Source organism: Panthera pardus, unplaced genomic scaffold (assembly GCF_024362965.1).
Source record: "Panthera pardus isolate Hobbes unplaced genomic scaffold, ASM2436296v1 HiC_scaffold_6, whole genome shotgun sequence".
NCBI lineage: Eukaryota > Metazoa > Chordata > Mammalia > Carnivora > Felidae > Panthera > Panthera pardus.
Window position 1 is genome coordinate 4,987,068 of NW_026526991.1, and position 13,564 is coordinate 5,000,631.

The 13,564-nt window shown below is 51.5% G+C and overlaps 1 protein-coding gene across 10 annotated transcripts in view; it reads right to left on the reverse strand.

The window, feature by feature from the left end:
• Nucleotides 1–13,564, reverse strand: part of EFCAB6 (EF-hand calcium binding domain 6) — a 241,550-nt gene that overhangs the window by 31,064 nt on the left and 196,922 nt on the right. For all 10 annotated transcript variants that reach the window (XM_019447136.2, XM_053895851.1, XM_053895852.1 and 7 more), the window contains 2 exons: nucleotides 13,280–13,472; nucleotides 9,820–10,011 (listed from right to left, as the gene is read on the reverse strand). In XM_019447136.2, the coding sequence (XP_019302681.2) occupies nucleotides 9,820–10,011; nucleotides 13,280–13,472 (385 nt within the window). The remainder of the gene's footprint in view (nucleotides 1–9,819; nucleotides 10,012–13,279; nucleotides 13,473–13,564) is intronic.

Consider the following 13,564-nt stretch of genomic DNA (forward strand, 5'->3'; position numbering starts at 1 on the left):
CACGCGCGGGTGCCCACCCGGGAAGCCCCATCTCCCAACATCCCGGCTTGGCACAAGCTCATCGAAGCTGCTGGCTCTCCTCTCTGCCCTGATGATGCAGGGCAAGTCCTCCCTCCTCTGGTTCCAAGCTCACCTCCATCAGACAGCTCGACACTCACAAAGGATCTCTCCAAGATGCCTTTGCAAACGCCCAATTCACAACCCCTTCGCCAGCGTGAAATTGCCATAAAATGCAGGGAAATAAAGGAAACATTTGAGCCACCCCTTCAACCCTTTAATGAGTCAATAAACTCATGGCTGAAGTCGTTTATGAAACTATTAAAATAAATTCTTCCACTCAAATAAATCCCACACCATATAATCACATCATTACTAAACATTAAACATTAAACACACACTCACCGAAGGAGGAGAGAATAAAAAAAAGAATAGCGCATGCAAATATTTGGGGTTTGCTGTGCTCGGTACCAGGCAAAGCTCTTTCCGCATTAACCCACTAATCCAAGTAACAGTTGCACAGGGTGGACGTGAGGACGTGGGGTCCCATCTGACGGGAGGACTCTGAGAGCACGAGCCTGCTGGCTCTTCACTTCCAGCCGTGTGACCGGGAATGGATGCCTTGACCTCTCTGTACCTCAGTTTCCTCAACTGCAAAATAGGGATAATGGTAGTGCCCGCACCTTCAAAGGCTGCTGTCAGGAGGTTGGCTGGGTTAATTTACGTACGGGCTTAGACCGGCGCCTGCACAATGTGTACATCTGTCGGGATGCTGGAGTCTGACTGTGGGCGACAAGATGGCGTTGGTAACTGGCCAGGTACGGTCATTAGGGGGGTGGGCGACTTGCTCCTTCCTCTTAATCTCTCAGCATGGACCACCCAAATTCAGGCCTCCGTAGAACTCAAGAGATGGAACTTTCCAGTTTGCGTGCCAGTGGTCACAGCTATTTCTGCCAGAGCAGGAGACACTCGGAGGGAAGTGGGAGTATGTCTACCTGTCTTCCCGTCTGCCCGGCCCCCAAGATGGGCCCAGTGCCTGGCACACATTCTCATCCACCTTTGATGAATGTTGGAAGCTCAGATTCTTGGGGAGCCTGGGTGGCTCAGTCAGTTAAGTGTCTGACTCTTGATTTAGGCTCAGGTCATGATCTCATGGTTTGTCAGTTTGAGCCCTGGGTCGGGCTCTGAGCCGACAGAGCAGAGCCTGCTTGGGATTTTCTCTCTCTCTCTCTCTTCTCAAAATAAGTAAGTAAACTTAAAAAATATTTTTTAAAAAAAAAAGAAAGTTAAGATTCTTCCAGGAGAATACTGCATCTGAGCCAGAACACAGGTAGCTCACCTACAAGTTAGACACCAAGGCATATGACAATAAACAAGACACCAGCCCTATCCGTATTCTGGATTTTCTCTGCAAGACTTATTTGGGACAATGACTTCTTGGGTTGATTCCCGGCTTCCTGATACACTCATGACCTTGTACAGCCAATGGTACAGCACAACTCTGGTCCTTAACTGACCACAAATTATAATTAACTTACACTGTCCTGGCTCCAGAGGGATCAATGAATGGGGACCTGCCTGGCCCGGCCACGCCACAGTCCATTTATTTTGAACATCTAGGTAGCATCTCACTGAGGCTAGGAATCAAGAAAGGATGCCAAGGCGTATTGGAGAGGGCGTGCTTGTGAGAGTGTTTTGAGAACGCCAGAGCGAGTGACAGACACCGGGTGCAGCGTCGGAGGAGCTGGGACACGGAGGTGGACGAAAGCCCGTCCCCGCCCGCCCCCTCCCACCAAGCACGGAATGTTTGGGTTTGAGAAAATCCACTCACTCAGCTTCATAGTAACTACTTGACCAGAAATTCAACATGGATATGCTTTCTTGCAAACCCTGTTGACTGGACAGGATCACCTCCCTGTCTGCCTGAAACGACTGTGTCTGAGAAGGGATCCCTCAGATGGAGAAGTGGTGGGAGGGCAACGTGACCTCCCTGCACAGGTGGAAGCCAGCCTGTTGCGGCCCCCTTCACACTTCTGCCAGGGGCATCAGAATCCAGGCTACGCTCCCTTTGGCGGCAGCCCCTGTCCTGCCTCCAGGGCATCCTCACTGGCAGCTGCTAGGGCAGCGGGCGCCCGGCCCCTAATCCTTCCTCGGAGGCGGCTCCAGGCGCAGGTGGGACCCGGGATGCGCGGCACAGGAGCTGTAACCGAGCCGATCTGGGAGAGTTGTTACCCTTGAAAGAGTGACTTTGCCCAGGCTAAGTGGCAGCCACGTAAGTTTGCCAGGTTGTACACCGAATTATTCATCTTCTGGGACGACGGTATTTTCATTCTGCGGCTTTTATCGCTACGGTTGGCCTCAAGCGGGCTGTCTGTATTGTGCAAATGCTGGGTCAGCGCTAGGACCAGTGCGGACGCTGATGCCCAGAGGGAACAGACATTTGGTCGTGCCAAGGTGCTGGCAGTGACCACCAGCAAGGTAGCCGGCTCACCCAGCCCAAAGGGCCAGAGCGGGGAGGTGGATGTGTCCCGTCTGCCGGACGCCCACGGGGAGCCACCCAACGCCTGGAGGCCCCGCCGGGCAGCTGCTGCCAATATCCAAGGCTATGGGTGACAATACTCCTCTTTCTCACTTTAGGCACGGTCAACCCAAGAGCCCTTCCCCCTGGCCGGTCACCAGGGCCACCCCACGCGTCCAAGTCGGCCTGCGCTCTCCCTCACAACCTGCCACGTCCTCAGTGGTCTCGAAGACAGTAGGTAGTAAATGTTGGCTAGCAAGTGGAGAGTGAGTGAAATTTAGGGGAAATGTGTACAAAAATCATGGAGATCATATCAAGAGGACTTTGCCTTTCTTGCCATCGGGAGCAAGAGTAAATAACAGTAATGATACTTCTTAATCATTTACTTAATTTATCCCCAATAATCTTAGCACTGTTTCCTGAAAAGGGAACCCCTCGTTCTTTATCCATTCATTAAAAATACATGGACCCATTATATTTACAATAAAAAGAAAGATAAATCCAAGTAACGCTGTTAGCAACTAACATAAATACAATGTTCATAAAAGATTACAAACATTTTGATGTGCTTTACGGTTCCTTCTTCGGCCAAAAACTACAAGCTTAAATTCTCTCTCGGAAAAACCCGCCTTCAGATTATTTAACATCTCGCTGAATGACTTTAAAGACCATATATTATGAACACAAAGTATGGGAGGATCTCATTGGCTCTCCGTGTGCTCCAATGTGACAAAGTAATTACTCTGCATTAAATAAGGATGCGTTTTGTTAAAAAATTCCATTATTTCCATGGTAATAAAGTAGAGAGATTTTATATGGGTTTCTGGTATGTCTTTTAAAAATTCTATTTCTGCTCTGAGCGATATTTTTCTATTCACGGAAGATACTGAAAGTGCACTTTAAGACTTAAAAGAAATGTGAAGCGGGGACGATTTTCTAAAAACAAGGTGATACTCTCTATTTTGCACGTAGCGTTTTGAATGTAAAATGTTTTTCCCAGAAGTGAAAAAGAGCTATTTGCAGAGGATGGAAATTCAGATAATGTTTTCACCCGGTCTGTGGGAATCTTGTGAAAAAGGCAGCGACACTATGGCTCAGTACTTGTCTTTTTTCCGCTTTTGAACTAAGCCACCGGGTAGCATTTCGGTTTCAGTACTCCGTCCCCCCTTCCTTCATGCCACACTGGTTCGTGCTTCTCGTCTTGAATCGGGGTGTGACGGTTTGGCAGGAGGGAGGAGGCATGCAAAGACGGGGGCCCCTCTGCGTTTCCCCGGCTCACAAGTCTCTGGGCCCCCAGGGAACCCTGCGCGTGGCTCTCGGAGCCGAGCGGGGTGCGCGAGAATGACGCGTCGCCGCGGAGGCCCGGCCCGGGCTGGGGCGTGTCGATCCGCCCTGGCCCGAGGCCCGTGACCCGCGCTTTGAGCAGTGCTGTCTGACTTTGGCGGTGCGTAATGAGGCGGCAGAAGGAGCACGGAGGAGACGCTGCTGCGCCATGCCAGAGTTGCATACCAGGATCTGAAAATAATGCGGCATCTGTTCTGAAAAGCGCTCGGATGATTTTCACATGTCATGTGTGACAGGCATACGAGACAGGAGATCAATAGAAGTTTCGGAGGACAGATTTAGCAGGGTATCCAATATAAGAAACGGGTTGTGAGTAGGTGTAAAATTCTCGTCTCTACTCTCTGCATACTTTCAGTCTATTCGAGGCCTTACAAAGCGTGTTGAAAAGTTGTTCCTTTTCCAAGAACGGATTCGGTTTGGCGAGGGATTATTCAGGGTGAACCTCCTTTGCAGGGAGCGGTACCGGCTGTCTTAATTACATTTTGGTAATCTGCTTTTAATTACTTGTCTCCCATGTGGCCCCTATAGGGGAGGGATGACGGGTATCATATTTAATGAGCTTGAGGACGATGCATTAACTATTCCCATTATTTGTTACTTCTTTTCCTTCTATTAAAAATGCCAGCCCAGGATTGAACTTTAGAAAGAGGCTCGGCTCTCCCACAGCCTCCTCCCCGTTCCAGCCACCTGACTAAGCTAACTCACGCCCTTGCTCAGAGGTCTCAGTGATCTCCAAGGGACTGAACTCTGGGGCAGAGAACAAAGGGCAGGGGTGGCCCCTGCCCCTCCCGCCCTCTGCAGAGAAACAGGAAGAAGGAAAACCCCCACATTGCTTGCTCTGACTCGAACCGCCTATGGTCGCCGCACATCGAGGCCACGCACCCTGCCTTCGTGCCGGGCTTTCAGCCTACAAGTCCCTTGATCTGCTTGTTCTCCCGGTCGACGCGCCTCTGCCCAAGTTCGGGCTTCTCAACAACGCCAGGAACAGCGGGAAGAGGGCTGTGCAGGGGTCCGGGCGAGGCCGTCTCCGTGTCCCCAGCCCCGGCCACTTCCGGCCCAGCACGCTCACTCCCGTCCCTGAGCACATTTCGCATCATCACTTATTTTGCACTTCATCCGGAAACCTCTCCGCGAGAAAATTCGGCAAAGTGTTTCCGGAGGCGAGGGAGACTCTGGGAAGGAAAATCAGGGTCAACTAACGTTCGCGAAGCAAGCTGGCCACATTGGAAGCTTCACCCTCGGTCCGGGAATTCCCGAGTGGACAGAGATGCTCACGGTGACCCGTGAGGGAGGATGGCCGTGGCCGCACTGAGGCTTGAGCCCTGCCTCCCCTGCTGGCGGGCCAGCTGCCCCCTGGCACTGGGCTGTTGGGAGGGGCTCAAGGTGGTCAGGCACTATGCCGCTGGAAGGGTTTGGGCTCATACTCCTAAGTGCTCAACAGAGGCACGCTATTGCACTAGAATGCCGAGCACTGGAGGCACCTGCAGGACCAACGCCAGGGGATCGGCCAAGTCCGTTAGGACACCTGTCCCAGCAGACCCCTCCTCCCTTTTTCCTCCCCCTAGAGGCCAGAAAGCTGCGGCTGTTCCTGCCTCTCATTCCTTCACGGAGCATGGATCAGTGAAGCCTGTCTGTTCCACTTTCCAAATGTTTCTAGAACGGAGCCACGCCAGCAGCATCCCTCCCGGAGCCGTGAGCCTCCCGCCTCGCTCTGGTCCTTGGCCCCACTGTCTCTTCTCCAGACAGCAGCCACAGTGAGTTTTCTGAGTCTCTAACCGACGCTCCTCTGCCCCAGGTCAGCGCACTCCTCCAGCCGCCGCTTCCCTACGTCGCTTACAGTCAAAGCATTACAGCCTGCACCCTGACCCCAGGCGACAAGGCCGCCTGCCCCATCCCTCCCTGGCTGTATTTCCTCTCTCACGCCCAGGGAAGACACGCCGCAAGCTGATGGGACACCTTCCTGCCGAGTCCTTGGACCAGCTGTGCCCCTAACGCCCCTCCCCTAGAGGTCACCTCCTCTAGACTCTTCAGACACGCCCTCCTTCTGTCCCGCTTTATTTTCCTCGGCAGCGTGTTCTGGAATCTGACGTAGGATACATTTCTCGTTTCTCATCTCCCCATCTCACAAGCCCCTGGAAGGCGGGGACCGAGTCAGTCTGGGTCACTGCCGGCCCAGCACCAGCTGATCGCCGGCACGTAGGAAACGTTGGCGGATGGAGGGGTGAGCGAGCCCACACCGTGGGAGGGCACGCGTCAAAGGAAATCCAGGTTCTGGAGAAAAATCAACAGCCTGGAAGATGCCAGTGACACCACAGTAAGTGAAATGGCAGTTCTGGGGGAGACGGTGCGGGGCAGCGAGAAGCTGGGAGGTGGAATGAGAAAGCGAGGCCTCACCTCTCGTACCCACAGTCCCGACAAAGGCCCAGGAGGGTTGTTTTAAGAAATCCAAGGGTGACCGAGAGGGGAGAAGGTATGCCGCAGGAACAAGTCTCAGTGACTGGTCTTGGGGGGCAGAGGGGTGAAGAGTTGGTCCAGTAGTCTCTGCTTTTAACACTCTCGCCACCGTTCAATTTCCTCTCCATGGGGCATATATTACTTCGATACAAATACGAAACGATTGTTGAAAAAGAGCCTCTTAAGAGCTGAGAAAATCCGCCAACAACCCCCAAATCAGCAGCGTATGTGCGCTGTCCTACACATACCCCCAAAGGATACTCGCACAGAAAACAGGATTGGAAGTAAACACACCAAAATGTTAACAGTGGTTGTCCCTAGGGATAACTTTAATTCTCTCCTTTAAAATTACCAGAATATTCCAGATCGTGTAAAGTGGGCATAAATGACTTCTACAGATATTAGCTTAGGCCACATCAAATTGTCAGTATTCGGTCACTTCTGGCTCTAAAAACGGCGATTTCATGTGATTCCACCCAATAGAAAAAATTACTTTAAAAAGTACGGGGCTGCTCTCGAGACCAATAAAAATATTCCTATCTTTTGACTTCAGTTATTTATTTCTTTGGATTCTTTTCTCTAGGAAAGAATCCAAAACGCAGATATAGATTTACATATGAAGTGTTCATGGCGGAGTAACTTACAACAGCAAAAGCTGGAAAAAAAATCGAGACGCTTAAAAAGCGGGGAGGAGATGGAGTGCTACAAAGGCGTTTTGGCCCATGTTTGGAAAACCTTCCAGCGACGTGGTGCAGTTTAACCTGAAGGAGAAAAGAAGCAAGATCCACGATCACATAGCCAGTGTCACCTCCATTCTGTAAAACAAGGGAGCATATCTGCACACTGTGCTCACGGCAGCATTATTCGTAACCGCTAAGTCGTGGAAGCAACCACCGATAGATGAACGGATAAGCAAAACCTGGCGTATCCCTACAGTGGACTATTATTTAGACTGAAAAAGGAAGGACATTCGGACACAGGCTACAACATGCACGAACCTCGAGGACACTATGCTGAGCTGAAATAAGCTTGCCGCAGAAAGACAAAGGCCGTACGGTTCCACTTCGACGAGCGGTCAAGATCACAGCGACGCAAAGCGGAGCGGTGGTCACCAAGGGCTGGGGCGAAGGGGTTGGGGGGGGGTTAATTAGTGTCTAGTTTCGGTTTTGCAAGATGAAAAGAGTTCTGGAGGGGGTGGTGGTGATGGTTGCACAGCCGTGTGTACGGATCTTAATACCACTCAACTGTGCACGTAACAACGATTAAGATGGTAAGTTTTACGGTAAGAGTGTTTTGTCACAATAAAAGGACTAGGGAAAAGATGCATTAAGAAGAGGGCAGGGGGAAAGATCTCCAAGGCAGTGTGGCACATCGAGAGAATGTCTGCTCCGGAGCTGAACCTGCCTGGTCTCCTCTGCTAGTTGACCTGGCGGGAGTCTGACTCCCGGAGAGCTTCACTGGGGTAAGAGCCTGGTGAGACCATGTGGGGAGAACGGCCCAGCACACGGCGGGGGTTGCTCTCGCCAACACGGCATCAGCATGGGGTTTCGAGCCCCGTTTTCTTTTTCGCACTTTCCTGGATCTGCCAGGATTCCCACAGTGAATATCTAAAGTCAGGGGAAAAAAGTGCACTCGTTAAAAATAGTGAGCATCACCATAAACAGAGACAGAAGACGAGTCACAGGCCAGGAGGAGGTATTTGCTGCTCACGTACCAGCAAAGGACAGGAACCCTTCTCAGATAATGAAACCTGAATGGCTCATAACACAAGAAAACGCGCAGGCTTACTGATATTCAGATGGGCAGGAATGAAAACATCTGCCAATACCCAGGACTCCTGGAGAACTGGAGCGTTCGCAGCTCTCACCCAAGGCTGGTGGGAGCGTGCACTGATCAGTGCAGCCACAGCGGCGGCCCCTGGGATGCTGCCCATGCACGTGCCCTCCGATCCCACGCAGGGTAACTCCGAGTGTCACGAGGGGACCGGCGCAGGAGGCTGGCTGGTGCTCTGCTTGTAATGGAGAGAACTGTAAACGGCCTACACGGTCATTAGCGGGAGGCTCATAACCGAACAGGGTGCGTCCATTTAACAGAATGTATTCGTTTGATGGATTCATTTTATGGCAGCCTAATAAGGGAATGCACTAAGACCAAAGGGATAACACGGCTAAGTCCTGAACGCGTGAGAGCAAACAAAAAAAAAGTAAGCGCAGAACACAGTATTCGATGGAGTACCACTGGCATGCGGTTTGAAAACGTGCAACCCGGCAGCATCCATTGTTTAGGGATGTCCGTCTAAACGGCAACGAGGAAAGAAGTCACAGCCCACACGGGAGACACGGCACAGCATCGAGGGGCCTGGAGCTGGGAGAGACCTCTTGCTCACAGACCAGCTCTGCCACCTGCCATCAGGGGGGCTGTGCGCAAATTAATGTCTCTGTGTCCTAGGGTCCCCATCTATAAAAAGGGACATTAATAGCACATGCCAAGTATTGGTATTAAAGGACTGGGCGGGTTCATGTACGTAAAGGACCAGGAAGAGTGGCCCTCGGAAGGCACTGTGTAGCGTTTGCTGTTGTTAGCATCACAAAGAACCTCAGACCTTAAAAATGTTCACGCTGTCTGCTCGAGTATGTGAATGTCCAAGGGTCCGTCCTGGATCAGCGATCAAGGATTTGTGAACGTAGGTGTTCGTCACACATAAGAGCATATGCCATTGGAAATGACGTAGGTATCCGGCTGCAGAGGGACAGTTCAATATACGGCAGGACAGGCCCCCTGTGATTTGACCGCACGGAATGGCGATCAGAGAAATCCGTGTTGGCTGAAACCGGACTGTGATTGTTGCTAACGATTCGGGTCCATTTCCGGTTAGAGATCAAGAAACAGCCTCAGGGTAAATACCTGGTGCGGCCAGAAATGCAGTCTGGGGGGAGGAGCGAGAGCCCTGCAGTCAGTCACACACCCTCCTCCCGGGAGCCCTCCCTGACTTTCCCAGCAATCTCTCCTCCTGCTGATCATGTCTCTGTTAAAGCCCACCCTCTCCACGCTCATCTCCAGCCCAGATTTGGCTGATACACGCCCCAGGGACCGGCACATAGGGTGTCCTCAACAAACATCTCCCAAGTGAGACCCGGTTCCCTCACTTCCGCCTCCGGGCCCGACACACTGTGGGCCTCACTTCTGTGGACACCAGGTCATCTTCAGGGATCTAAGATTCCGGAGAATTCTGAAGCAACCAGACAAAAGCAAGCTCCCAAGGTTCTTTGAAAACAAAACAAAAGAAAACCAAAACAAAACAAAATAAAAAGGTTTTCAATAAAGTATACACACTTACCTTTTAACACTTTATGTAGAATTTATACCAAATTTTCATTCGGAGTTAGCTAATTACATGAGGCGATCGCCCTTTTACCTGATGTGATTTTAATCAATTACCCATTTGGCAAAAACTACTTTTAACCCGGTTTCAAAGAGAGGTGCTCAGGTAATGCCAACCTCCTTACCTCTTCGGAGAAAGAGTCGAAGTTCTGGAGAAAATATTTCCAATTTATATGGGGGCTTAGATGAATTTTCAGTTTTCTCAAAAAATAATGATACTGGTTATCTGTGAGTTTGTGACAGAAATCCTTAAGAACTTGTCCAAAATCTGAAGCCTTTACAAACCCAGTGTCCTCTTTATCCAATGCAGAAAATGCCTACAAAGAGACAGAGAGAGAGAAAGAGAGAGAGAGAAGGCAGATGTTACCATCCAGTGAATATTTAAAAAAATTTTTTTTATGTATTACTTTCTGACTGTGAGTGAAGTCAAGTGTGTTCGAGGCCACTGTAAATCCTACCTTACTGATCAAAGGCACCATGACTAAAACACTGAGACAGGTAAAGGAAGCATGGGCCTGGTGTGAGAGCTTCTGTGCTGCAGGGAAGGGTCGCTTCACTGGCCCCCCACCGTGTGGCTATGGAGAGGCAGGGGAGCGAGGAGCCCTGGCCCCTTTCCCATAGGGCTTTGAAGCCACCCGAGCTCCAAGGAGGCCTGCTTGGCAGAGGAGGAGAGAGGCTCCGGGGGTGAAACAACGTGCCCAAAGTGACTGTCACAGGGGGTTCAGATGCAATCCTGCCACAGTAGGGGTGGGGCGGGGGTCCCAAGGTGCAGCCTGATTGAGAAGTGGCCGGGAGGGGCAGTTAAGGGACCACCCCATCCCCACTCCCACCCCGAGGCTTCTACTGGGAGGCTGCTGCCCTTTCCGCGACCCAGGGCCAGTGCCCGTGTGGCCTCGGCTCATGGGTGGATCCCCGTGGCCACGAGCCGGTGTTGGAGGGGCGGGGGTGGGGGGGCGGCCAGGGCCAGCCCAGCCGTACTCCAGTCAAACTGAAAAAGTGCAAAAACGTGCTATAAAAAGAAAGCACATTTTTTTTCCATCTGTCGGAACAAAATCATTCATTTTTATTGCACTAGGAAATCTGTATCAAGTGGTGGGTTAGGATCTTTTTTTTTTTTTTTTTTTAAAGTGAGAATTGAATGTGCGTGCAGACCCCAAACCACATTCCCTGCTGGTTAATTCTCATTCAGGGCTAATTAAGCCCATCCCATCCGTCCATGGGGGTGGTGATAAGTGTGTAACCAAATTAACCTTAAAATACCGTCTAGCGTCAAGTTTTTATTTAGCGTGTGGTAACAGGACAAAGCCGTGGGTGGTGGAAAAACCCGGGACACCCCCCTCCACCCCACCTCTGCTCAGAAGTGGACTTTGAATTCCACCTCTGCTTTCCTACCATGAGATCTTAACCTCCATGACCTTAGCTTCTGTGGTAGGAAAAGACAGACTTTGCAACCCACACTGTTGTTTTACTATGGCCCGAAAACAGCTGTACGTGTACTGGACACATAGTTGATCTCAACAAATGTGGAGGATGACCATAAAAATGAGCCCAGTCAGCTGAGCATCTGTGTTATGAGGACGTTAGAAGGCAGTGCGCTGAGGGGCGCCTGGGTGGCTCAGTCGGTTAAGCGTCCGACTTCGGCTCAGGTCATGATCTCACGGTTCGTGAGTTCGAGCTCCAGGTCGGGCTCTGTGCTGACAGCTCGGAGCCTGGAACCTGCTTCGGATTCTGTGTCTCCTCTCTCTCTGCCCCACCCCCTGCTTGCACCCTGTCTCTGTCTCTACCTCTCAAAAATAAACTAACATTAACCAAAAGACAGAAGGCAGTGTGCTGGGCAATCTATAAACTCCATAGAAATATAAGTCATCGTGATGTCGTTTCAGAAACAAGATGCATCTGAGACACATCTCCAGTGATATGCAAAGACGCACAAACGTGCCCGGTATCCTCGCTGATGGCTGTCCTCAGACCTCGCCATTCCTCCTGTGCCTCGCTGCCCCAGATGCCCTCTCTCCCTTCCATCTGCCGCTCTCTTGGCCCGACCTCACTCTCTTGCTTAAAACATCACTGCCTAAGGAGTGTTTCTCAGAGGTGAGAATCATGGTTCCCCCTAGAGGTTCCACGAACCTCAGTTTGAGAAACATCCTGATGGATGTTAATAGTGCCACTTTACGTCAGAAAGAGGCAAAACCATCCTGCAAATGGACTTGTTTGGTCTGGAGAGTGCTTTAAAAACCTGAAATATGTCCTGACATTTAGAAACCAGGAGGTTTCAGAGCGTCTCATGAAAAATGGAAAGCTCTAGCAAAGTGGGGCCAGTTTTCAGCTCAGCAACAGTCGGCTGAGACTGAGGAGAAGCTGTCCTTTCAACAGGGCTGGGTCTCCAGCCTGCTGCGGCCACTGCCTGGGCCCCTTCATCGTCTCTATGACCCTCATCCCGGTGGACATCCGTGTTCGCAATGCTCATGGGGTGACTGCTGGGCCCAGTGCCATCTCACACACGGGCGCTGGAAGGTACGTAGAAGATGGCCTGTGTGCTTTCCAGATGACCCACGTGTTCAGACTAATTTTTATCTTTGCAGAATCATTAAAATAAGGACACAAAAATCTTAAATCCTCACAGAGAACTCCTAGATGTGAAAAATGTCTGCTCACCAGCACAAAGGTCAAGTTGGCTGACATTCTAGAACTTTCACAGGCTGGCTGCGTGGCACTTGCCTTTCTCCTTCTCTCTAGTCCCTTATGCTTGGACCCCAGAGCCCACCTTGCCGCCATAGCCTAGGGGATTATTCACTCGGGGGATTTAGTGAGCATGGTCCTAGGTTTTTGACAGTGTCTGAAGGACAGTCTTGTTCTGATTGTCTCCAGCATGGCCCCGGCTGCTTTGAACCTTCGATCTCATTAAACCACGAGGCCTGCCCTCTGCAGACAGCATTTTCTCTTCTTGCCGCTGCTGTAGGGGAAATGGAGGTATGGACCAGTCTCGGGGACCGCCGTCCCACCACGGGCACGGCCACAGCACTGTTTTCCAAGGACTCCAGCACGGGCCACAGCATCATCCCTACACACTCTGCAGTGTCATACAGATGTCAGCGGTCAAGTATCTGTCACTGTACTTGGGGGGGGCACCTTGCACGTCACCTGGCTCCCGGTGTCCTTCCCGATGAGTCTCTGTGCCACAGCCGGGCCCCGGGCAACCTCTCCAGGGCCACCTGGTGCTACGGGCCCGGTGCTCACGGGACACACTGGGCCTGCTCTCCCCTCGGGACCTCTGTGCTCTGCCCTCTCTGCCCAGAGCCCCTTGCCCTCGCAGACACAGCACCTGCTAAACACTGAGCACTCCTACCCCAGAGAGCACACGCTGGGCACAATCCTGGCAGCTCCTTGCAGAGCAAACACGGGTACACATGCGCTCAAGGGCACAAGCTGATCTTGCCTGACCCATCTGAGTTCTGACACCCCACGAGAGTGAAGAGAGGGGCGGGGGGCCGGGAGGAGGGGAGGGCCGACAGCGGCTCTTCGTGAATTCACATGAGCACCGGGACCTCGGTTTCTAAAGTAAAACTACGTTTCGCTCTGTCATACCGTTGACAAAGCCGCATTGGAGGAGTCGACCACTTCCTGGATACTCTTCATAACCTCCGCCGGGTCTAGTGTCGCAAAACTGAGGGGCACGCCCTCTTTTTCTTTTGGCAGAGGTCTCGTTGGCTTGCTGTTCTCCACCGCCTTCAAGAAGTCAAGGTAATTGAAGGAGTTATCGTGCCAGCTGATTCCCCAACTTGTCCCCAAAGAAAGAAAGGAATATATTAATTACAAAGAGCAACCCCACCGCTTATTCATTCAACAAAGAGCTGCTGAGCACAGAACAGT